This window comes from Protopterus annectens, chromosome 8.part1, assembly GCF_019279795.1.
Source record: "Protopterus annectens isolate FY-2018-M chromosome 8.part1, PAN1.0, whole genome shotgun sequence".
Lineage (NCBI taxonomy): Eukaryota > Metazoa > Chordata > Ceratodontiformes > Protopteridae > Protopterus > Protopterus annectens.
The window spans coordinates 392,366,528-392,391,824 of NC_056742.1; the positions used below are offsets into that span (position 1 = coordinate 392,366,528).

General features: G+C 38.4%; 1 protein-coding gene across 1 annotated transcript in view; it reads left to right on the top strand.

Annotated features, from left to right (window-relative positions):
* Window positions 1-25,297, top strand: part of LONP2 (lon peptidase 2, peroxisomal) — a 1,625,174-nt gene that overhangs the window by 836,260 nt on the left and 763,617 nt on the right. Inside the window, exon 11 of the mRNA XM_044081964.1 lies at window positions 24,601-24,722. Coding sequence (XP_043937899.1) covers window positions 24,601-24,722 — 122 coding nt within the window. The remainder of the gene's footprint in view (window positions 1-24,600; window positions 24,723-25,297) is intronic.

A 25,297-nucleotide genomic window follows, 5' to 3' on the forward strand; every position in this document is an offset into this window, starting at 1 on the left:
TAGTAGCTATAGTTATAAAAAATCAATATCAAGGGAAGATTTTAGACTCTAAAATAGATAAAGAAGGAAGGTGGTGCTTTGTTACCCTCTCATCTACTCTCCATGATAAACCTATTTTACTTTGTAATGTATACGTACCATGCACTAATCAACAATGTTTTATAGCATCACTTTATCCACTTTTAAATCAATATAATAACTATTATATAATAATAGGAGGGGATTGGAATTCCTATCAGAATCCGAAGTTGGATAGGTCTTGTCCACAAAGGACAAGCGGTGGTCGCACTAAATGATTTAAAAGAAGATTTTCAACTATATGACCCTTTTAAATATATGAATAACCATTTCAATACAAAAATTTTACTTTTTACTCACCGTGTCACAAAATGTGGTTTAGAATAGACTTCTTTTTGATTTCACAAACAATGACTAATTTCGAACCATTAGTTCTCATACATGCGCGTTATTTATCGGACCATTCCAAAATTTCATTAAGTCTTTCTAAAGATTCTAAACATAATTTGTTTCACAGGGGTTATAATTCTTCTTTAAACCCAAATCTATTAAATAAAAAAGAAATAATACATGAAATTACAGATGTTCTTAATAGTATACTAGTTAAGTTGGAGAAACCACAACATTCTCCTGATATAGAATGGGCAACAGTTAAGACACAAATAAGAGGGATTTTCTTGCAAAAAGCTTCATATTACAAAAAAATGCAAACTAGAAAGATACAAGATTTGGAAGTTAAAATAGAATCACTTGACCAAGAGTTGATTCAGAACTACAACAGTTAAACAGAGGCGGAATTATTTAAATGTCAAAAAGATCTTTTCTTAGTTCAAAATAATAGGTTGACGTTTTATGAGCATAAAATTTTAGCGAGATATGCTAATCATATTCAAACGCCATCAAGGGCATTAGCTAGAATCAGTAATCAATCAAAAACAGCATCTTTAATCTTGGAAATACACTTGGATAATACAATATATTCTAAAACCAAAGATATTGTTAATGTTTTTGAAAGAATATACTCTATGCTGATCAAAAGGATCTATCCTTAAACAGGTCTAATAAAGATTTTTTTTCAGAAAATTAGCTTCCCAAAAATAGATGATATTTCCCAAGAAGATCTTATTAAACCTATATCGGGTAAAGAAATAACTTATATAATTAAAAACTTCAAATCATACAAGGCACCGGGGCCTGATGGCCTGACTGCTGAATTCTACAAAACTCTCTGCGATATTCTTGGTAAAATACTCTCGATTTTATTTAATTGTATAATTAATAATAAAATTAATGATATCCATTTTTATGCATCAAAAACTATTCTTATACCTAAAATAAATGTTGATACCCAGAATCCTGATAATTATAGACCAATTTCACTTCTAAATGTTGATATGAAAATTTTGACTTCTATTTTGGCTAATAGATTGAAAAGAATAATGAATCAAATAATTTCTAATGAACAAGCTGGTTTTATAACTGCCAGACAAACAAGCGACAATACATTAACAATACATTCATTAACCTCTTATGCTAAACAAAAGAATTTAAATATTTATGCACTCATAATTGAGGCGCAAAGGGCTTTTGATAGGGTTAATATAGAGTTCTTGTTTGACACTTTGCCATATTTTAATATACCCCAGGAATTTATCTTATGGTTACAAATCTTATATACTAATCCTTACACTACCTTATATATCAACAAAAGTTTTTCTAAAAGAATGCAACTTAAAAATGGAACACGACAGGGCTGTCCCTTGTCTCCCTTGTTGTTTAATATATACTTAGAGCCCTTATTTTTATACATTAAACAGAATGTATATCATAATGTCCCTATATTATATGGAACAAAAATATCCATGGCTGCGTTTGCAGATTATCTTAATATATACTGCACAACACCAATTTCAGACACTGAAAAATTACTGAAAGCGGTGGAGGACTTTGCAGTAATATCTAATTACAAAATTAATTTTAAAAAAGCAAGCATATTTCCTTTAAAAACTCCCAAACCCTTTTCGCTTCTCCCATTGGTGGGGCAGGTAAAATCTGAAGATAAAATTAAGTACTTGGGTATTACCTTTTCTACAGATAATAAGTATTTTTATAATACCAACATTAAATTAGTCTGGGATCACATACTATTTGAATTTAAAGCTACCTGTATTAGCAAAAGTTGCAATTATTAAAATGAATGTTTTACCCAGATTATTATATATATTTAGATCTGCTCAAGTGATAATTTCCAAAGGGTTTTTTAAACAAATTCATAGGGAATCAGCTAAATTTATTTGGGACCCAAGAAAGACCAGGATATCATATGATAAATTGATGACTCCAAAAAATAAAGGGGGATTGGATTTACCAAATTTTGAAGCCTACTATTTAATAATAAACTCAAACAGAATCTTAAGAATTGCCAATTATGACATATTTAGTAATAAGTGGTCACCAATATGGGTAACTTTGAATTATAAACACATTTTGAATTTGAATATTAATCCCAAATCAGTACCTTTCTTAGGAAAGGAAAAGCTTAAATTATATGATATAATAGATCACATTAAATTATATATAACGTCATTACAAAATTTATTTGAATCCTTAAATCTTATGCAGCATATAATGGTCTTCCAACATTTTCATAGAAATCCTAACTTGAAAGTCAATAATAAATTAGTAAATCTTAAAACTTTCCTCTTATGATGCATTTAACTTTACTCAATATATATCCCTACTTAAAGGAGTCAATTCATACAATAAGACAAGAAATGAATCTGCCCAAATCATATTTAACTATTTTGAGACAGATCAAAGAACTCTCCATAAGTTACTTTAATGACTTTAAAATTAAAGATGAGGAAATAACGAAATGTTTGAATTTGTGGCAAACTCTTCAACAAGATGTCAAATTTGTAGCAGCCACTAACAAACTAATAAAGGATCTCAAATTTCAGAATACAGTTCTTCTGTCAAAATATTGGAGGGAAAAACTGCCACTTAGAGAAGAAAAGCAAATACTGAAGGCAGTTAATCTAACAACGAAATCAATATCTTTTCAAAAATTAATGTATACTCAACTTATAATTTTTAATAGCGCTTATTATACACGCCTTAGATTGCATAAGTTTAATCCTAAAAAATCTCCAAATTGCCCATATTGTAAAGATCAAGCAGCAGACCTTATTCATATGTTCTGGAGTTGTAAATGTATTTATAAACTTTGGAATTCCTTAAAAGTACAACTTCAAAAGATGGGGTATCAAAGTTCAACACTCTCATGGGAATTCATGATTTTACATATTCCTCCAAAACAATTTCCTAGATCCCAAATCATTATATTTATCAATATTTTTTTATTAATGAAACTTTATATAGTAACGAACTAGTTAAATCCATCTCAAACGTCATGGGATAATTTTAGGACTTTAGCAATAAGACATATATTAGCCCACAAATTACTTCTGAAGGATCATAATAAAAATATCAATAATCCAAAGATATGGGAACACATTTTTAATATCATACTGGCGTAATATATAGAGATTGAGTGTAGTATGAGACATATATACCCTTTAGGGAAAAATTGTCAATAAGTAAAAGATTGAGATATCTGATATATTTATAATTCTTTTCATATGTTCTTGTGTAATTTATTGTTACATTTGGAGGCATTCATGTAAATATTGTATATATGTTTTTGTGATTTTATTAGAAAGGATAGTTAGAACTTATTAATATTTTTGTTTTGCTTAAGTTTGTATGGAAAATGGTAAAACAATAAAGATTTATTATTGAAAAAAAAACCCATGTACCCTAATTGACCATAGTTAGATGGTCATTGTTAGTGATTTGATGATCAGCACTAACCACACCTGTCCATGAGGGACATAGGTGCCATCCCCAGGGTGAATTTATGGTCACCCATCCAATTGTCAAGGTTGCGCCTAAATAGGGTCACTGAGGAGCTCTGCTTCACGTGAAGTGGGAGATTATTTCAGAAGTGTGCGAATCTCTGGGAGATGCATCTGACTGTCCAGCATGTTTTGTTAATGTCACAGGCTATGTTGAGATCCCTGGAGCAAGTTTGTGAATATGTGCATTTCCAGTAGGGCAGAATCAGAGACTGCTCTGTAGGCCAGGCACAGGTCACCTCTCAACATCCTGTATGATAGAGTACAGTGACAAGGCTTTCAGTTTTTTCATGTAAATCATGTTTTGGTGGCCCTGGATTCTCTTAATTGGAAACCTCTGTGGTCTCTCCAGTTGCTTCAAGTGTCTGGTGAGATGCATACAGAAGGGAGCATTGTACTCGATTAGTGGTCTGATAAGGGTCTTGTACAGTGGAGTTATATAAGCTCTTTAGTCTTGGATATGATGCCCTTATTTCTGAGATGTACAATGTAGAAAACTTTCCTTACCACTATGGACACATGGTGATCAAAGTTTAGATTGCTTTCAACCTGTGTTCTCATGCCTTGCACCACTGGGTTTGAGCTTAGAGGGGTGCTGTCTATATCATCATTAGCAGGGGCTGCTACTTTACGAAAGGGATATCGGGGCATTTTTTTTGCTTTTAGTTTTAGTCCATGACTTTAGCACCAATCATTTATCTTCATCAGGCTCTTCTGTAATATGTTTTCATTGTTGGGGGATTCAGTGATTGCACCCAGTTTGCAGTCATCTGCAAACCTGGTAAGCCAGAGGCCATCCACTTTTGCCTGGACCTCTGAGAAACTGATTCCAAACAGTAGGGGGCCCAGCACAGATCCTTGCGGTACCCCACTAGTAACTGGTCTAGTGGTCAATGTGGACTTCCCAACTTTGACAGTGTGCATTCTGTTGGTGAGCCACATGGCTACCCATCTAGTGACATACGGATTAAGCCCCAGCTGGGAGAGGTTTTCAGTGATCCTGAGTAGGGAATTGTGTCAAAAGCCTTGTCTAGATCAAGATAGGCGGTATGTACTGCTGTACTACTTTGCCCTCATTCGGGGCTTTGGTGACATTCTCAAAGAAGTCCACCATGTTTAATAAGCAACATCTACCCTTGACAAAACCAAACTGGGTCAGGTCAAGATATTGAAGATCGCCTGTGTCCTTATTGATAAGATCTGTGATGATTCTTTCCAGGGCCTTGTAAATAAGGCTAATTAGGCTTATGAGTCAATAGTTTCCTGGGTTAGCTGATGGGATAACTGTTGCTGTTCTCCACTCTGGCAGAACAAAACCAGTGCCCAGGCTATAGTTAGTGCCAAGTGGTTCCACTAGGTCTTGTTTTTGATTGTTTAGTAAGCAGCCTGGGATGTTATCTGGCCCCTTAGAGGGCCTGTTTTTGGCCTTGGAGAGCGCTTATATAACCTGTTTTTTGGAGATGCTCAGTAGAGGACTGGTGTCAGGAATGATTTGGGGTATGGCTGGTGAGGACAGGGGGTGAAGTTAATGCCAAATCTGTCAGCTAGCGGGTTGGCAATTTCATCAGGTTCAGTGTGAGTGGCACCATCCACTATAAGTTTGGCACACAGCTGGCCATTCCCTTTTAGGTTTAGGACTTGGCTAAAGAATGTCTTATGATTTTCTTTAGCTAGGGACGCTAATTTAGACTCCTAACTAATCTTAGAGGACCTTACAAGATATCTGACTTTCTTGTTCAAGCTGTGGAAGGTATTTTTCCTCTGTTGAGTAAGTTCCCTCTTGTAGATATCAGTTTCTTTCTTTTGTTATATAACTTATTTATACTTACAATCTATCGAGGTGGCTTTTTTTTGGGGGGGGGCTGGTTTTAGTCCTGTCAGGTACAGCTGAGTCAACACATTGGTTTAAGTGGCTATATAAGGCACTCATGTACTCTTCTGCATAGGACTCATTATTGGCTGTGTTAGCAGGGGCTTTTTCACTTTTTATACCATTGCTTAGTTGCTTAATAGTTTGCTTTGGAGAAAATTTTCAGTGGGATTTTTTGCTCCTGTGGGAGTGACAGGACTGATCTTTACTTCAAACGAGACTTGTTTATGATCTGTCCTTACCAGAGAGGGCACCATACAGAGGATAGTGCAGTGACCCCCCCCCCCACATTAATGGTGGTGACCACTAGGTCTAAGACATTTGAGCCCATTGTTGGTGTGCAGACCAACTGTTCCAAGACATTTGAGTTAACAAAATCCGGGAATCTCAGAGTGATTGTGTTTGTCCTCATGTAAGTTGCCCAGTCAATGGAAGGATAGTTAAAATCTCCCATGACCAAGGTGTAGGCAGTGTGCTTCCCCTGGTTCAGGGTGAGGGACCTGTAGCTAGTGATGATGTGGTAGGGTGCTTTATCTATAGTTATTTGGACATGGAGTAGTTCAAGATAGTCATACTGTTTTACCAGTCTTGAGGTGTATTTGGATTTAATGAAGATGGATACACCTCCATCTTTGGTTCTTTTATACTCGTTTTGAGGTCTGAACGTGTGAAAGCCATTGTATCCTTGTATGGACAGGGTGCTCCCTGCAGCCTTGAAGCAAGTCTCACTGACTGTATAGATGTCTGCGTTTTCCAAAGTGAGGAGGGCTTCCAGGGAATGCAGTTTACTGTTTGAGCTCCTAGCATTAAGCAGTATGACCTTGAGTTTGTCTTTAGTGGATTTCTTTACGTCGGACGTTTTGCTGTTTTGACATTGCCTAAAAAAGTTACTATGGGGAGGCAAATGTTTTTGCCAGTATCTGGAAGCCTTGAGGAGACAGGTGAAGGCCATCTATGGCAAAATAGCACGGTCTATTGACCATGTCCTCTCAGGCTGTCTGATACTAGATCCCCTTGGAGTGACACCAGAAGCTAAAAAAAAATTATTGAAATCAGTAACTTTTTGTCTGTATTGTGACATCATCCTAGGTTAAGGTAGAATGCTGCTTAGGGCTAGGGACATACCTGCCTGGGACACACAATATGAGAGTTCAGACATGTCTTTCTGGTCCAGAGAGGTGTGTATCAAATCATTCACTCCAACATGTACTATGACAGAGTCATCCCGGTAATTGTTGCTGAGTAACTTGAGTGCGTACTTGATTTGATGGCTCCTGGCGCCTGACAGGTAGCTGAGTGTGATCCTCTCCTTGTCCAAGCTGGTGAGGGGGATATCTGTGTGTCTCACTGTTGGGCTGCCTGTGACTAAGACATTAGGCTTTTTTGGTGCTTTGCTTTAGGGGCTTAATTGTTGAGACACTGATGTGTGTGTTGTGTAGTGTTGGATTCTGTTCGTGTACCAGTATGTGTAGGTTGTTTGCACTTGGGAGGTGTCTGGTCTTTTGGTAGGCACTCCGCGTATACGGGTGTGTGTGTCTTGATCTTATCTTGTGTGAGTTGACAGGTGTGTATGTGCTAACAACCTGTTTGATGTCTTGTTTATTGTTAAGTGAGAGGACTAGTTCTAGTTTCATGGTGTAGTTGCATCTCTCACCTACTGTATTTGTTTGCTTTAGGAGCAAGTGGTCGTCATACTTGAGGCAATTGCTACATTGCTTCAGGATGCCCATGTCAATCTGGCTGGCGGAAGAAATGTTGAGAAACTGATTGCCCATAGTAGCAGGAAATTCTTAAGTACTAATTTGTGAGGGGGCAAATTAGATCAACTATTGCTCTGGGATTAACAAAGAAGTTGTGCTGTAAAATAAAAATGTTAAATTAAACCCAAATATATGTAATCATTGTAGAAGTGAAGAAAATAATAGTGTGCACACTGACCGATCCGAGTGTTTATACCTGGGGAGAACAAGCCAAATAATGGGACATTGAATGGGGGAGGGGGGTCTGATCCATTACCCTACCTAGGCTCCCATTTGATCATTTTCTGGCTCTACATGGTCTCAGCTAGGTGACTGTTCAGCAAGTTTAACTGAACAAACTGTAAATAAAAATATACAAGTCAATAAAATAAGCTAAGTACTGAAACCATCAAAAAGGCATTTAGTGTGGTAATTTGGAGTACTTCCCCAAAAATTTAGTGGAGTTCAAGCTTGAAAAATGACAGCCCCCCCCCCCCCCCCCCCCCCAGTACATGTGCATCATCTCACCCTCCTGGAAATCTTTGGAAAACACAGGAAATGGCTACTAGCATTGTTTATATTGAGTGGAGGAAGTTAAAGAACCAGTAAGAAAGTAGCTAGAATTCTAGTCAGTAATGTCTACCCCGCAGAACAGCAGCAGTTTTGCTCCCTGTCACCAAATCACCACTACTGCCCTTAGCAAGTTTACACAGACTAGAAAACCAACCAAATACAGGTACTGAACAACACAGCTGTAAAACTTTGTCTGACATTGACAGACTGTAATCTTCAGTGATTTACAAAAACTTAATAATAAGTAAATAAAATTAAAGGAGACCTGGCAGTTGGTGTGGAGGTTTAAGGCACTTGCCTGCCTTTATTCAGAGTCGACCCTGAACCTTAATAATTAGTCACTTAAATAGACACTGCCTCTAACTGAAATATTTTACATACACACACACACACACACACACACACACACACACACACACACACACACCTGTGTACTCAATGCCACTCACTAGATTTGTGTTCTGTTTGGTCTTACTTCCATGCCTGCCATTATGATGGAGCTGTGCTTACTGTTTTTGTGTATATCCCCCGGTACTGTGGACACTCCTCTTCCATGTAAATCCCTTACAGTTTCTAAACCTGACATTAGGACTTTGTTGTCCTAATGCTGTGGTTTCTGGGGCTTAAGGACGTTTTCGCAAAGTCTAATGCTTGCTTTGTCTTCTCCCACAAGGTCTTAATGCTGAGATTTTTTTATTTAAAGATTTTCTTAAAGTTTGTAGCAATTGTGAAGTCACCCTCCTCCAGCCAACATGGGCCGTAAGCAGCTGACTAGGTCGCCTAGTGCTGGATCCGGTTCTGAGTCTATGTCAACTTCCTGAAAATCAATATACTGAAAGTTATAACACTGACTGACTTTCCAATGTTGAAATGTCAAAATGCTGAAATGTTCTGTCCTAGGCTTCCTATTGAAATGTCTGCATCAAAATGCCAAGTGCCAAAAAGTCAAAAAAGAAGACTGAAAACACAGGAGAAGTGTGAATCTCTAGAATTGTTCTTCTCCTTAAAACTTTGCTGGGGAGGGGTAAGCTCCTCTCTGCACCCCCAACTTATATATACATATACCAACACTGAGATCACCATATCTCAGAGAAAGTGGAATATTCTGAGAAATGGCATCTTTGACTTAGTATGTACAGTTCCATTTTTTCGGCCATTTATTTTCAGTGTTTTGGGACTCGCTGTGGGAAGTCTTGCCATTTCAAATCGTTACCAATTTCTATATCAGCTATGCATTCTCTCCTCCTCAGACTAATACAGTCTATCACTTTATGTAGATGGTATCCTGTATTCAGTGGTCTCAAAAGACGCTGTTGTTAATTGCCAAACTGGAAATACATATTGTTAGTCTTACTTGGGTATCCTGTCCTTTTATTGAATATTAGCTGGTATTATCCCAGTACATAAAGTTAGCAGCTCCTATAATCTCATAAAGTACAGATTCATGACCATCTAGGGTTGCCACCTTTTCAAATGCCCAAAGTGGGACATTTTTTGTAGAAATGTCAGATTTTACAAGGCAAAACATACCCATGGGCCAGTACAAAGGACAGAACTTAACTTTTTTGCCAAAATGAAAGCTTATTATTGTAGCATTTGAGCTGATTATTCTGTTTCATATAACATTTAGGTGTTTCAGAAACAAAATAACTGTTTTATCTAACTATTAAAGAAAATATGGGAAATATTTTTGTCCTAAAATCTTAGGACATTTGCCATTTTTTCAATTTTTATGCAGGACACAACTGCCAAAAGAGGGACTGTCCCTCACAAAGTGGGACAGGTGGTAACCCTATGACCATCTGTAATCACTTCGCCAAAAACTTGTGCACAGGCCTGTTCTTATATTCTTTTAAACAAATTGCTCTTTAAGACTTCTTGCAAACTGGAAGGATCAGACAGAAGAAACTTAAAAACGATTAAACTGTTTATAGATATGTTCATAGTTAAGTAACAGGCTTGTTGCCCTTGTGGGCCTTTAGCCAATTTATTTATTTACTTATTTATTTTACATTTGTTTACTAGGAAAGTCCAACTGGACACAGGTCCTTTTTCAGCGGAGGCCTGGGGAGAAAAGCTCCATTACGAAAAAGAATATATCAAACTTTATATAAGGTAATAACTTGCATGGTCATAACATGAGCATGCAGATAGTATTTACACAATTCTGTTGTATAAAGACCTCATTTAATTTCCAAAGGCGAGAATCAAACCCTGTGCCTTGTGTTTGAGGTAAACACCTTAACCATTTTACCAGCCTCCAGCCGTGTATGTGAAATAAAACAAAATAGTATGCAAAGTGAATACAACAAAAGTGCAGATGTTCTGTAGTCCGATCTCGCCTTCATTCTTACATATAGGATAGGCTCCGACTCAAAGCTCGAAGTCTCTCAGTTGGCTCATGGCGAGGTAGGTATAGTGCACTAGTAAGAATTCCCAGATCTCGTTTGCGGCATCTACGTGTTCAGAAGTGCTCTCTTTTTGGCCGTGGCAAAGTTGTAGTTTTTTTCATTATTCTTGTTTATAGTGATCGTTTTTTGATATTAGTAGTAGCTTAGTATAAATAGCTTAATCATTGTTATTATAGATAGTAAATTAGCAGTGTGTTTTTGAAAATTTTGCAAAGTTGTTGAAAACTTGTTGGCCGTCGCTTCCGCAGGCCTTTTTCTCTTCTGAGTGGTATCCCTTCTAGTGGTGTGCTAGTTTTTGCTATTTTATATATGTTAGCGTAGGTCCATGTTTGGGTTAGACCTTTTTTTGTAATCTTGTGTTTTTTGACTAGAATAGTAGTATACAATTAACAGCTTGTGTGCAGTGTTTTTTTTATTAATTATTATCAGCTAGTTAGCATGTTGTTGAATTGTTGCAATTGTTGTAGCAAATTCTTGACGTAGCTTCTCCTCTGTTTACGGCTAGGTCCGTTTAAGTTAGAGGACCTAGTTCTCTATTAACCTTTCTCTAGTGTGTTGTTTCCTCAGCAGTGCTAGGCCTGTTTAAGTTAGAGGACCTAGTCCTCTGTCTTTTGCTAGTCTTTGTGTGTTGTTCTTGAGCGGGGCTAGGTCCGTTTAAGTTAGAGGACCTAGTTCTCTATTGACCTTTCTCTAGTGTGTTGTTTCCTCAGCAGTGCTAGGCCTGTTTAAGTTAGAGGACCTAGTCCTCTGTCTTTTGCTAGTCTTTGTGTGTTGATCTTGAGCAGAGGTAGGCCCGTTTAAGTTAGAGGACCTAGTCCTCTGTTGTTTTTCCTTGTGTGCAGTACTAGGCCCATTTATGTTAGAGAACCTTGTCCTCTCTTCCTCCTTTTCCCTCCTGTGTTTGTGACAATATGTCTAAGGACTCTAAAGATCATAAACCTTTGGGTTTTAAGAAGTGTCTCAAATGTTCTCAAAAAATGTCACTGACTGACAGACATAGTAATTGTGTTTGCTGCCTAGGTGCCATACATCTTCAAGGAGACATGTTCTTTTTGTCACTCCTTCAGTTCTCAGGTCCTCCTCCATGAGGCTGATATCTTATACAGCAGATGGAGTGAGCAGGGCAGCAGGTTCGGAAGTTTCCCTTAGGAGACACTCCTGGATGCATTTATGTAATTTGCCAAGCCCTTCAAATCTACATTTGCCAATGCCCCCTTTGATGGTTCCTCTCTGTTTGGACCAAAGGTAAAAGATACACTCACCAGGTGCGAGCAAGAAGGGAAAACTCTATCTGACGTGGGAGTACATTTTTCTGTCCTTTCTAGACCATACCCTAAAGGTCAGAGAGGCAGGAAAATGTGGTTCAAGAAATCTCAGAGATTTTTCCCGGACGCACAGTGTGATTCCTCCTTCAGAGGCAGAGGAGGAGGAAGTAATGGTAGACGTCGCCCTAGAGGCAAGGGGGGGGGGGGTCTGCAAAATCAGGGTGGCTGCGATTCCTTTTTTGGACATCCCTATCAGCGCTCCTGAAGTGGGGCCCAACTGCACTTCTCTGGAGCTATTCGGAGGTCGCTTAGCTTTGTATCCAGAAGCCTGGCACGACATCACCCAAGACAAGTGGGTACAAAGAATAATTTCCAGAGGATACTCCATACTCTTCTCTTTTCCACCTCATCCCACCAAGAAAATCCCAGATGTTCCACCCAATCACAGTGATCAAGCAACTATAGAAGTCCAAAAGTTGCTTGAAAAGAGAGTCATCCAAACCGTCCCCGCAGACCAGATAGGATTCGGAACTTACTCCAGATTCTTTTTAGTGCCAAAATGAACAAGGGACTGGTGGCCCATTTTGGATCTCAACAATTTAAATGAATCCGTGAAAAAGTCCAAGTTCCGAATGGTAACACAGCAGTCTATACTCCCTCTGATAGGGAAAGACAATTGGATGTGCTCCATAGACCTCCAAGATGCATACTACCACATAAAAATGGACACAGCATCGAGGAGTCATTTACGCTTCCGGCTGGGAGCCAGTCATTACCAATTTCGTGCTCTGCACTTTGGTCTCACCACAGCCACCAGGGTGTTCACCAAATGCATGGCGGTAGTAATGGCTCACTTGAGACGTCTTGGATTCCAAGTGTTTCCTTACCTGGACAACTGGCTCCTGACTGCTACCACCAGGCACCTACTTCAACAAGCCAGGGATTCAACTATACAAGTCTGCACTCAGCTAGGGATTACTATAAACTGGGAAAAGTCTGCCTTGTTGCCCTGTCAGTATGTGACTTTTATAGGTGCAGAAATACACAGTCGCCATGATGGCTCGCTTTCTGCAGGCAGAATACAAAATTTAAGACAACAGATATACAGTCTACTTCCCCAACACAAAGTCAAAGACAAAGACGATGCTCAGACTTCTAGGAACCATGGCCTCTACTATAACTCTAGTTCCATGGCCTCTACTATAACTCTAGTTCCACTAGCCAGACTACATATGAGAATCCTTCAGTGGCTACTCTTTTCCCAGTGGTCTCTTCAACAAATGCCTCTGTCTCATCCTATTTTGATAATGGAGTCTTGCAAAAAGGACCTTTGTTGGTGGACCCAGTCTCGGGCCTCACCTTCTGGATGATCCATGGACTCTGGGCAAGGTACCAGACCTTCTGACACACATGTAAGGCACCTTCCACCCCTATCTCCACACCATCAACTTGAGAGCGTGGCTGCTCCACTTCCATCCCTAGTCAGGTTTCATGATTTCTCCCCTACAGTTACACATATCCTCACGTCTTCTCACAAGCCTTCTATGAGAAAATTATACGCTAGCAAATGGAAAAGATTTTCTATCTGGGCATGAGAAAAAAAACAGATCCTTACACACCTCCATTCCCTTGGTGTTAGAATTCCTAACCGAACTTTTTCATCAGGGATCAGCTGCTGCTACGATCAAAGTTCAATTGGCAGCGATCTCCAATTTTCATTTGGGACAACACAAACCTAATCTTATGGCTCACAGATTGTGTAAATCATTTTTAAAAAGCACTACTTTGCTGAGACCTCCCTTTCAGGAACCTGCATCTCCCTTGGATCTAAATTTAATTTTTTCCAAACGTACTTCACCGCCTTTTGAACCCGCACATACTCGTGAATTAAAGTTCCTTTCATGGAAGACCAGTTTTCTAGTAGCCGTTACAAGCACTGTCAGTCAAACCTCCTTACTTGATCTTTCATAGAGACAGAGTTTCCCTTCGTACAAATCTGTCCTTCATCCCCAAGGTTTGCTCTCAATCTAATATGAATCAAACTATTGAACTGCCAGTCTTTTTCCCTAATCATTCAAACAGAGCGGAATATAAGTTTCATCAACTTGATGTTCACAGACAGTTAAGGTTCTATCTACATAGAACCAAGGAGCTTAGGAGATCAGACCAATTGTTTGTATCGTTTTCTGAGACAAGAAAAGGTATGCCAAGTCTCTAAGATAACTTTATCAAACTAGATTTCAAATTGTATATCTTTTATTTATTCTTCCAATGGCAAAGAACTCCCACTTAAAATTAAGGCTGATTCTGCCAGATCCGTATCCACATCTGCTGCCTTTCAAGCCAGAGTCCCAAGTGACAGTATATGTGCAGCAGCAACTTGGCCTATCCCTTATACCTTTGTTACTCATTACAAGTTGGATTTGGCCTCCAAGGGTAGAACATCCTTTGGTTCCACAGTTCTTAGGTGTATATTCCCGTGAGCCACCTTAGAAAAAGGTGCTAGGGATGCTGTCCCATATGTAAGAATGAAGGCGAGATAGGACTACAGAACACAAAGAAGTTATGTACTCACCATAACGTTCTATGTTTGTAGTCCATCTTGCCCTTCATTCTTACGAACCCACCCTCCTACCCCCGTCCATGGATCCTTGGAGGATCTGCAGACAAGATGGTATCTATCTTCTGTAGGGTGGAGACCTTTCATCGTTGTTGTTCTGTGTGGAAATGCCTTCTTATCACTTTTTTAGACAGCAGCAAACAAGATCTGGGGATTCATACTAGTGCACTATGGGATACCTAGCTTGCCATGAGCCAACTGAGAGACTTCGAGCTTTCTAATCGGCCGAGTCTGCTCCGAACCCATATGTAAGAATGAAGGGCAAGATGGACTATAAACATGGAATGTTATGGTGAGTACATAACTTCCTTTTTAAGAACTTTAAACTGCATTCTACATAATTAAAAATGTAGCAGTATTCCTTGAAAACATGATTGATATTTGGCTGTCCAAACTCCATCTCTTATTTGGCTTTTGTAGACACACTAACCACTGATCTGATACTGTTCTCCAACTTTTCAAAACTAAAAGATCAGAACATGACTGCCAGACATCTAATCTCTATTGTGATGCACACGATCAGTTTGGTGGAGTCGCACCCAGTAACCAGAAACCTTGTCTGATCGTTCCGGAGGTGTCATTCTCATCACCCAGCACAATGTTAACCTCCTATTTCACAGACCCCTACCATGTGCAAGTAGTTTGCATTAAGGAACTTGTTTCTCCAGCAGTTGCCAGTCTTAGGCCTTCTGAGGTATATGATAGAACATTGTCAGAAATGTAGCAATTTCAAAAAAGGAGACAATTTAGTGCAAGTCTACCTGAAAGATCTTTCTGTACTCATGGGAATTCTTCCTGAAAATGTTTCTGATTTGATCTCAAGCTCTCAAGTCAAAGGATGCATGTATCATAATGTTTTGGTAAAGAATTTTTTAATGTACTTTATTAATACCAGTGCGTGCTGTTAACCACAGCCACTGCCACCAATTTGCTCCCCATCAAAGGAACAAGAGCCAGTCATGGTGCTGCCATTTTTCTGGTAGCCATGTGATATCTTTCCATTTTTTGGCTTAAACTGTCAATCACAGGCTGACATGGGGAGCCACGTCTGTTGAAGGTTGCTGCACAGATGTAGTTTGGCCGAGCCAAGCAATTCCTCATATCTTAGTGTTGCATGGTGTACACCTCTTTTTACAGTGAACTAGACTGCCCACTCCCCTCATGATGGGTGAGTTGACATCAGATCACATCAGTCCTCACTCACTTGGATTCCCCAAAACCCGAGTTACTATCCCATTTGAGCCATGGTCAGTGATCCATCCTTCTCTGTTATGAAGCCAGAGCATGGTGCAGAGTTTCTAATCTGAACATGTACACATTTCCTTCACATGAACCTGATGCTTTCCAACTGATATACTCAGAGAAGCCATTTATTGATTTTAAGGGCAGAAGTATGTTGAGCTAAAATTGAATTCAGCTGTAATTGTTGCTACCATGTAATCCTAATTTATTAAATGATATGAGTAAGTTAATATTGAAATTCCGTATACAGCTGCTAGCCACCCATCTCTTCCAAGAGAGAGGTTTATAGTTAAGTACTAGTCTAGCTGCCTCTGAGGGTCATTTTAAGTCTAGCCAATTTCCTTTTTTATACTCAAATTAACCTTATCCATTTGGTTAAAGATTGGCCTTACTCAGCTGGTGTTTTGTAATTATATATTAACTCTAACGAGAATAACTGGGATCATACCATACATAATTTAAGGAGACATGCTTGAGGTAAAGCATTTAGGAGATACCTCTGTCCATTAGTAGTGGAGCAAGCAGTCCTTGGGTTAAATATTCTGTTTCCCATCCATAGATCCAAGCTGTGCTTCAACATGGACAGGGATGAGCTTTCTTTTATGTAGATGGGTTGTTTTGTGCGAGATATACCTGGCTCTCCAAATTGTTCTGTTGATGTTGCAGAAGAGGTTTATATCCCTAGACCAGTTATTTCTGATCCCATTTGACTTGCTGATGTGTAGTAAATCCATCAGTATTAGGCCAGAGGATGCCTTGTATGCCAGACACAGGCCATCTCTTAGCAGTCTGTAGAATAGAGAGTTTAGTGACAGGGCTTTAAGTCTGTCCATGTATGATATGTTGTTTAGGCTTTGTATCCTTTTAGTAAGGTATCTCTGTGGGTGTTCCACTTGTTGCATGTGTCTGGGCAGATACGTGCCAAAGGGGGCATTATATTCAATGACTGGCCTAATTAGGGCTGAGTAAATGGAGACAATGACATCCCTAAATCCACGCACAATCCCTTTGGTTTATAAGCTGTGCAATATACAAAGAACTTTCCTAGAGCAATGGACATGTGTTGATCAAAAGTTAGGTCGTTGTCCACATACGTTCCCAAATCTGGGACAACTGAGTCAGCTCTCTGGGAGTCTGTTGTTAATGTGGTAGTTCCCTGGGACAGATGACTTCCAAAGGCTACAATAATGCATTTTGTGGCATTAGTTTCAGTCCATGATTTTGGCAGCAGTTATTTGTTTGGGACAAACCTTCCTGCAGGATGGCAAAGTCATTTAGGGATTCAATGGCTACTTCTAGCTTACATCTGCAAACTTAGTCAGGCAGAGCTCTTTGGTATGTGCTTTTAATTCAGAAAAGTAGGTACCAAACAGGAAAGGTCTCAGCACAGAACTCTGTGGGACTTCACTGGTGATTGGTCTATCTATGCAGGTAACTTCCCCTATTTTGATTTCCTGCATCCCAGTTGGCAATCCAGAAGGTGACACAGGGGTATATTCCCAGTTTATTTAGCTATTCTGCTATGCCTGCGGGGGGAATTGTGTCAAAAATGTTGCCAGGTTGAGGTATGTGGTGTGTACCATTTTGCCTTCATCCATTGCTTTAGTGACATTTTCAAAAAAAAATCCCCTCTGCTGAGTAGACATGACCTTCACTTGATGAATCCAAACTGGGGTCCAGTGTTTGGATGTTCATTATATCCTGATAGATTAATTCCATGGTAAGTTATTCCATGGCTTTGCATGTGATCCCTCATCCTTCTGTTTACTCTAATCTTTGAGCTAGGGATAACCCAGGCAACTGTCCTCAGTGGTGAACAGTATATGTTACCACCATTTTTCCTTATCTTCTTGGGTCACGAACCATTGTATCCTCCAGGGCCAGCATATTCAGGTAGCTAAGCTGTACAACTTTAGCCTGGACTGTATAGGACTGTAGTGTGCTTTTGCTTTCATGTCTTACCAATCAGTTGAAGTCCATTGTAATGAAATATGCTTGGGAGACCCAACCTACTTTTTTCCTTTAAAATCGTCACTTTATTCATCCAAGACTCAGTTGTTTTGATTTCCACAAGTAATGTGAATTGCTTTATATAGGGGAGATAACATGTGGAAGATGCCTAATTAAGAAAAGAATCTTAAATAGAACAATGTCTTGACTATTTGTTGTTTGCTAAGCAAAAAAAATGATAATTTGAAATTTTTCTAAGGTAGAATTTTAGTGCATTAGTTCTTTAGTGAGAGAGAAATATATGCAAAGCTAAAATTTTGCTGAAGTTAGAGTACAAAGTAATACTTAGCTAAGTACAGTAAGAGATTACTTTGAAAACTATTGCATCTGTGGTTGCCAAATTTTCTATATAGGCTCTGTTAATGGGAAAGAACGGTGACTTACTGAAATTTTAGGATAAACTTGAAATAGATGAGTATCTGTTAAGTATTTGTAGTATGGCCTGAAGGTGTTTTATAAGATTTGAAATACAAAAGATACAGTCATCCACAAATAGTGAATTTGTCAGAATGAGGAACAGAAATACTTGTATAAGCTAAAATCATACAAGTAAAATAAGGAACATGCTTTTAGCACTAAAATAAAGAGTAAGGAAAAGAGGGGACACCCCCAGCATCTGTCCTTTCAAATGGTAGAAGTCTGAGGAGAAAACCTGGATGGTACAAATTCTTGCACTGAATGAAGAGCATAATAGTTTGCATATGGTTGGGGGTTGGGGTCTATATTAGAACATCAAAGTTTCAAAACTTCGAAGGTTCTAATATCAACCCCTATTCAGCAAAAGCTGAAAACATCGAACATACAGAACAGCAAATTTTTTCCTAGGGAAAAAATTTGCTGTTCCAAAACACATACAGACAACACAAGCACCAAACAAACAGCAATCCACACACGCACACCTAAAATCTTACACCTAACCCTACACTAAACTATACACACACCACTAACTATCCACTTACCTTAACCCTAACCCTAAGGTCCGTCACTATCGCACACTCACCTCACCCGTGCCCTGAACCTAACTCACCTACCCCGCCCTAACCCTCACGTCCACATAATCGCACACTTACCTGACCCGTGCTGTAACCCTAACTCACCTAACCCACCCTAACCCTCACGTCCACACAATTGCGCACACACCTAACCTGCCCTAACCCTCACGTCCACACAATCGCACACATACCTAACCCACACCCTAACCCTAACTAACCTAACCCGCACTCAATCACGCACTTACCTGAACCTGACCTGTAACTTTCCACCACAGTGCTAAAATACCAAAGCAACAGAAACAGACAACCAAATTATTTCCCTAGGAAAAAATTTGGTTTTCTGTTGCTTCGATATTTTCAGCTTTCACTGAATAGGGGTCGATATTAGAACATTCGAAGTTTTGAAACTTTGATGTTCTAATATAGACCCGGGCTTGGTATAATGGTTAAATTGTTTACCTCACAGACACACGAGGTACAGGGTTTGATTCTCACCTGTGAAGGGGAAATTGGCTAGATTTAAAGTAGCCCATAAGCACAGCTAGCCTATTTACCTACCTATTAACCTGTATGTTAATATAATCGGAAAGGAAACCTATGAAGGAGGGTAACATCATATAATCTTAGGTCTCTGTCCAGCTCCATCACTCACTTTACTAAAAACAGTCAACCTACTATGTACCAAGCACACTTTCTTCATACTCACCACCAAAGTATGGGAATCCATTCCTGATGAAAAAAATCCATTCCATCACTCACAAACTTCCACAAAGGATAAAAATATTTTCTCTTCAAGCAGTCATGCTGCAAATGCTTCCAGAGTGACTCTAGCACCTAATTTCCCACTACCCAAGCTTCACTATTACTTGTCTTCTATTGTACAACCTTCACTACTGTCACTTGTATCTCCAAACTGCACACTTAAAGCTTTTCATTGTGTGCTACCCCCAATTCATCTTAGGGTCAGTACCTTGAATGTAGTAGTCTTACGTTCCAGCATCACTTACCTAAAACTTTCTGTACTTTAAATATCTTATTTATCGTGGACATAAAATATGTGTGTGTACTTCGTAATAATGTATAAAGCTGCTTTGGTATGTTTAACTTTCATATCTATAAATACCTCTATGTATGTTTAATTATGTTAATTGTAAAATGGTGTTTGCTGTGTTCATTTCATTGTATACCCCACTGTAAACATGAAAATGGTTCATTGAGATCAGAGGTCAACCATGGTCAATAAATGTATAAATATAAATAAACTTCCAGATGAAGGGCCATTGTATCAAGTCAGCAGCATTGTTAAAATCTAATTGAAGGGCTGCGGTAGAGATATTAGAATTTCTGACCAATTGTGTGTTGAGACATAATCATATTAGGCCTTGTCAACTAGATCTCTCGTTAAAGCCTTGTTGAATGAGAGATATTAAATATGGAAGTAATCTACAAGCTAAAATCTTTGTAAAGACTTGTTAATTTCTAAATTTAGGAGACATACAAGTCTGTAGTTGCTGGGTGATTATTTTTATCTGGCTTAAGGAAAATGACAACATTAGGTAGTCTTATGGGGCCTGGAAATAATGTGATAATTTCCATCTCATCAAGCAGATCTAACAGAGGCTGTCCGAATGTAGATAAGTTAACAAGCAAAGGAGAGTAGTATTGCTGGAACTGAATTCATCCTCAAGTCTTGGTGAGTACCTTCAAGTGGTGGATCTTGTTTTTCACAAAATCTCACCAAGACAGCACTAAAGTACAGACTGTATTTTATATAACATATATCATGGACAGAAGTAGGTTAAAAAAAAATAGCTGGGTGCACAAGACCCAGGATGAAACAGTGCCCAGTCCTGTTAGGTGTACTGGTGACAGGAGAGAAAAAAATGACAGTATAGAATCCTCAAAACAGACTAAGAAACCTTAGGCCGTTTGGAAAAAGAAACAACTGAGGAAGTGTGAAAATATAAAGAACAAAATCTAGAGATTTTTGAAAGGTATAAAAAAGGAAATAGGACATGGGAAGGAGAGAGAGATCTGATATGGTGCAATATTTATGCAAAGGAGAAAGCGAAATTAATCAACACAAAAAAGACAGCCCCAAAGATATTCAAAGAGAAATATAAGCAAAGGCACCCCGAAAAAGATCACCAAGACGGAATGTAAAACAGAAGAATAGTAAAGCAGAAGTTAAAAAAAGTAAGATGTTTTTATCTTCCCTAGCATTGCTGTATGTGATTGATCATAATATTCTCTAACATTGCCAAAGGCCTCTCTATTGGTGTGCTCTTTAGGGAGTGCCTTTGTTAGATCATTCACTACCTGTTCCTTACAGACCTTTCCCAGTATGGCTTCTCTGTCGAGTCTCTGAGGTGGTTTTCTATCTAGCTGTCTGACCAACCTAGCTTGAATGTTCTATGGAAAAACCACGTCTAACCCATGCATTGCTTAGATTGGGACTTCCTCCATAGTTATATCCTGGACTGATGCTCGTCACGGTTTTATCACCTAACATTAGCAATCTGTCATATGCTGTGAACCTCTTATGTTTAAAAGTGCAAGAGATCCTTAGGAAACCCAGAGCTCTCCGTAGTCTGAGGTAAAAAGGTTCAAGGACATTCAGCGAATCCAGAACTCATTTCACAGTAATGACATCTTCTTTTGGTTCCTTGACAGCTGTTTGCTTAACCTAGTTAGAGCTAACTCAGTCATGTTTTGTAATTTTCAAAAACGTTCTTCTCCTTCCCTCCTTAAAATTACAAGTACTTGGAGTACCATGTATCCATGGTTTCCACCTACATTTACCTAGAAGTTGTACCTGACCTTGCCCCTCCACACCATCACTAAAGCATCCTGATACCCGAGAAGAATGTGCCTTTTACCTTATTTTACATTCCTATTGTTAGAGCACTTTAGTTAGCTGTAAAATTTGTAATTATATTAACCTTGCAAATGACACAGCTTCACTTCTTGATTAAAAGAACGAGTAATCTGTCCATTACAGAAAGTTAGATTCTAGTATGTGCCGTGCTGATTTGTAAAATAATGTTTTCTTCTGATCCCAGTTGCTTATAAACTCTTCTACCTGCCAGTTTCCCCTAAGAACACAAGCAGAAAATACCAATTAAATATTTGATTGATTGATTTATTGACATTTGATTACTGGGAAAGTCTGACTGGATAAAAGCCAATTTTCAGCAAAGCCCTGGGAAGAAAAGCTCCAAATTATTATAAAACATTTCAAGAACAATAATTTTACAGTCTTCAAAAATAAAACAAAAACATCTGTAGTTTAAATAGTAGTAACAAATTAGACATAATATAAAAACACTGGTTATGAATTGATACAAGGTATATGACAATCATTTAATATTCAGAGAAATTTTAGACAGCTTGTAGAGAAATTAAAGGTAAGTTATTGTAATACAAATATGAATTGCAATATGAAGTGAGAGAAAACAGGCTTATGATATATTTAGAGAGGAAGTCAGGGAAGAGAATTAGCAGTAAGGAAGTAAGTGAAGGGAAAGTAAGGCGGTATAAGGAATGAAAAGGTACGTGTTTACATTTAGGAATATAGTTTATCCTGGTTTTGAGCAAGAACAGTACCAGATTTTAGCTAGGAAGTCTTTCAGAGTTTTTTTTTAAGATGGGAGGGAGGGTATAGACCTTTTAGATACAGGTAAGGAGTTCCAGGCCTTAGCAACCTTGTACAAATACAGACTTACACCCGGCAGATTTGTTAGGTTTTAGACAGACAGGAGTTTTAGGTCACTGCATCTCACTGACCGACTAGGAATATAGTTGTCTAGAATGTTTTTTAGTGCTAGACAGGCAGATGGATGATGGACAATTTTATAGGTAGTAAGAAGTGAGTACGTTAGTTGATCTGGCAGTTCTAAGTAATTAAGGCTTTTCAGTGCTATACAGTGGTGAAAGGGGTATGTGCTGCAAATTTAGAAATTTTGTTATGACATTGTTCAGGTTTTAATTTTTGTGAAGCCTGGAAGTTAGAAAGGATGAGAGCACCATAGAGAAGAGTGGGGAGGAGGTACGTAGTGGCAAGGCTAGTTTTAGTTGCATCAGTCAGAACATTTTTGGCTCTGTAAAGCAGCCCTAGTTTTTGATGAGTTTTTCTTGTGCAGTTTTTTATATGTAGGTCAAACTTAAGATTATCATCTACTATTACCCCTAATAGTTTGCTATGTGAAGCAACTTTGGTGGTTGTATTATCAGGAGAGAGAGAGATTAAATGTTTTTTTAATGAGAGAGGGATTTGGGGAAAAAAGCAGTAGTTTGGTCTTTTTGGAGTTGAGCATTAGTTGTGAGTTATGAAGCCATGTTTCAGTGGCTGTTAAAGCTTTCTGAGTCATTTTTTGAGATGTACAATGTTGTCATATGTGCAAATGAGAGTGGAATCATCCGCATATTGTATTAGGGTGGCCTGTTGTGTGGAAGTATGGAGGGTATTGGTGAAAATGTTAGAGGAGGGGACCAAGGACAGAGCCTTGTGGTACACCAGTGGTGACTGTGAGGTAAGGAGAGAGCATGGAGTGCCATTTTACTAACTGACTGATAGCCTATTGGACGGGTAGCGCTTAAACCAGAAAGGTGGGCTGAGAGGGACTTAGTGAGTGCATTTGAAGTAGAAGTGTGCTGTGACAGACTGTGTTGAAGGCTTTAAGCAAGTCTAGAAATAAGGAAGAGACTAGTTTGCCATTATCTGTAGCTTTATTGACAGTATCTATATAGGTTAGAAGGGCAGTGCTAGTACTATGGGAAGGACAGAAACCAGGTCAGTTTACAACTGAGATCAATCAATTTATGGTCAGGACAAGGCAATTAATAAAGAGATGCAAGTAAAACAGGTTGTCTGTCATTTCCTGAGACTAAATAATTTTCATATGCAGTAAAGTCTATTGGTCAACCAAAAGTGGACAGTGGCCAAGTTACTTAGAGGTCCTTAGAGAGCATGGACTATACCACAAATCTTTCCTCATCACTGAAAGCGTATTCTCAAAGGTAGCTCCAGTGTTTTGGAACTGATTGTAAGCCAACATTAGAAACCTTCCCGCCCCTTTTGTCTTTGGGGCAAACCATCACCTGCCATTATTTCAGTAACATGGGGCTAAAGTTGGGCCTTGGTAAGTCTGAGATCACACTGCTGCTGTAAAACTTTCCGTCTGACTCATTTCTAGCTTATTAATATGTACACCTTTCTTTTTTATCTGTTGACATCTATCCTTTGTTTACTCCTTCACTCCATTCCATCTTTCAGCAAAACCCAACCCACTTTTCTTTCACCACCCATGCAGTTGGCTTTAAGAACACTTTACAAATTGCCAGGTTACAAAACAGTGCTCCCCTCCTTTATATTTTGTACAAAGTGACTATACTGTTCTTGCCCACCTTTAGACAGTTTAACGCCCTTCACTTTAACTCTGTGATATTCTTTACATTGCCTGTTAAATTTGCAGTATTACTGCCTTTTCTTTTACAGCTTGCAAAAGCTGTTCAAACTTGTGTACAAAAGAGCTTCCGTTTTGCTTCTGTATAATCCTTTGACATTGGTCATGCATATATGTCTGTATGGTGCATGCTGTGTACTGCTTTATCTGTGTTTCTGATGTTTTGCATTTTATTCCCTTTATCTTGTGATACTGTCTTATTTGCACTGTGATCTGGTTGTGTCTGAAAGTAAACAGATAAGCATAATGCAGCTGGATCTGTGTAATAGATGATGTCCATTATGACAAAGATCAAGATAATTAGTAGCCGCATACAGAAAAATTCAGTTTATCATTTAGTTTATTGTACACATTTTTTTAAAGTGAATGTATCATTGTCATTTAAAATACGTACTTGTATTTTTTTTCTTCTTGCTTACTGTTGACATACATTTAACAACTTTAACATTGCAAGATAATGATTTTTTCTTTTTCCTAGGTACACTAGAGAAGCAGGCGTTCGGTCTCTTGAACGAAAAATTGGAGCCATTTGTCGAGCAGTGGCTGTAAAAGTGGCAGAAGGACACCATAAGGAAACAAAGACCGACTCTGATAGTGAAGGTAGGACCAGTAATGCATATTGTACTGCATTCTCTCTACTCCCATTGCACTGTGTGAAGTTAACCGTTCTAACATGGCATTAAAGAAACTGCTGGCTGTAGAGGATAAGCACTACATTTCTGTAAAAAGAAAAGTACACGAAAGCTATCTTGGCATCTTCCCTCCTGTGTTGTTAGCAGAACATAGACACAAACATATTTTACAAATGTATCAGAATGGCTCCAAAAGAGACGGAAAGGAGCGTGCATACTGCCAGCCTGTAAAATATACTTAATCTATAGATATATATATATATATATATATATATATATATATATATATATTTTTTTTTAGAATTAACGATTGAATGTTCTGTATTAAACTTTGGAAGTATTCCATAAGTAATTCTGAAAGAAAAGTGTCAAGAATGTACAGCTTTTTTTTCTGATCGTAGACTGAGTAGTGTGTAGTAAGATTGTGAATGCAAATATTTAATGAAATGCTGTAACATGAGGATTTAACCTGAAAAAGTTTTGCAGTTATGATAGATGAAGTAAGGTATCTGGTTGAAGGCTTATTTGAACTGTTTCGTTCAG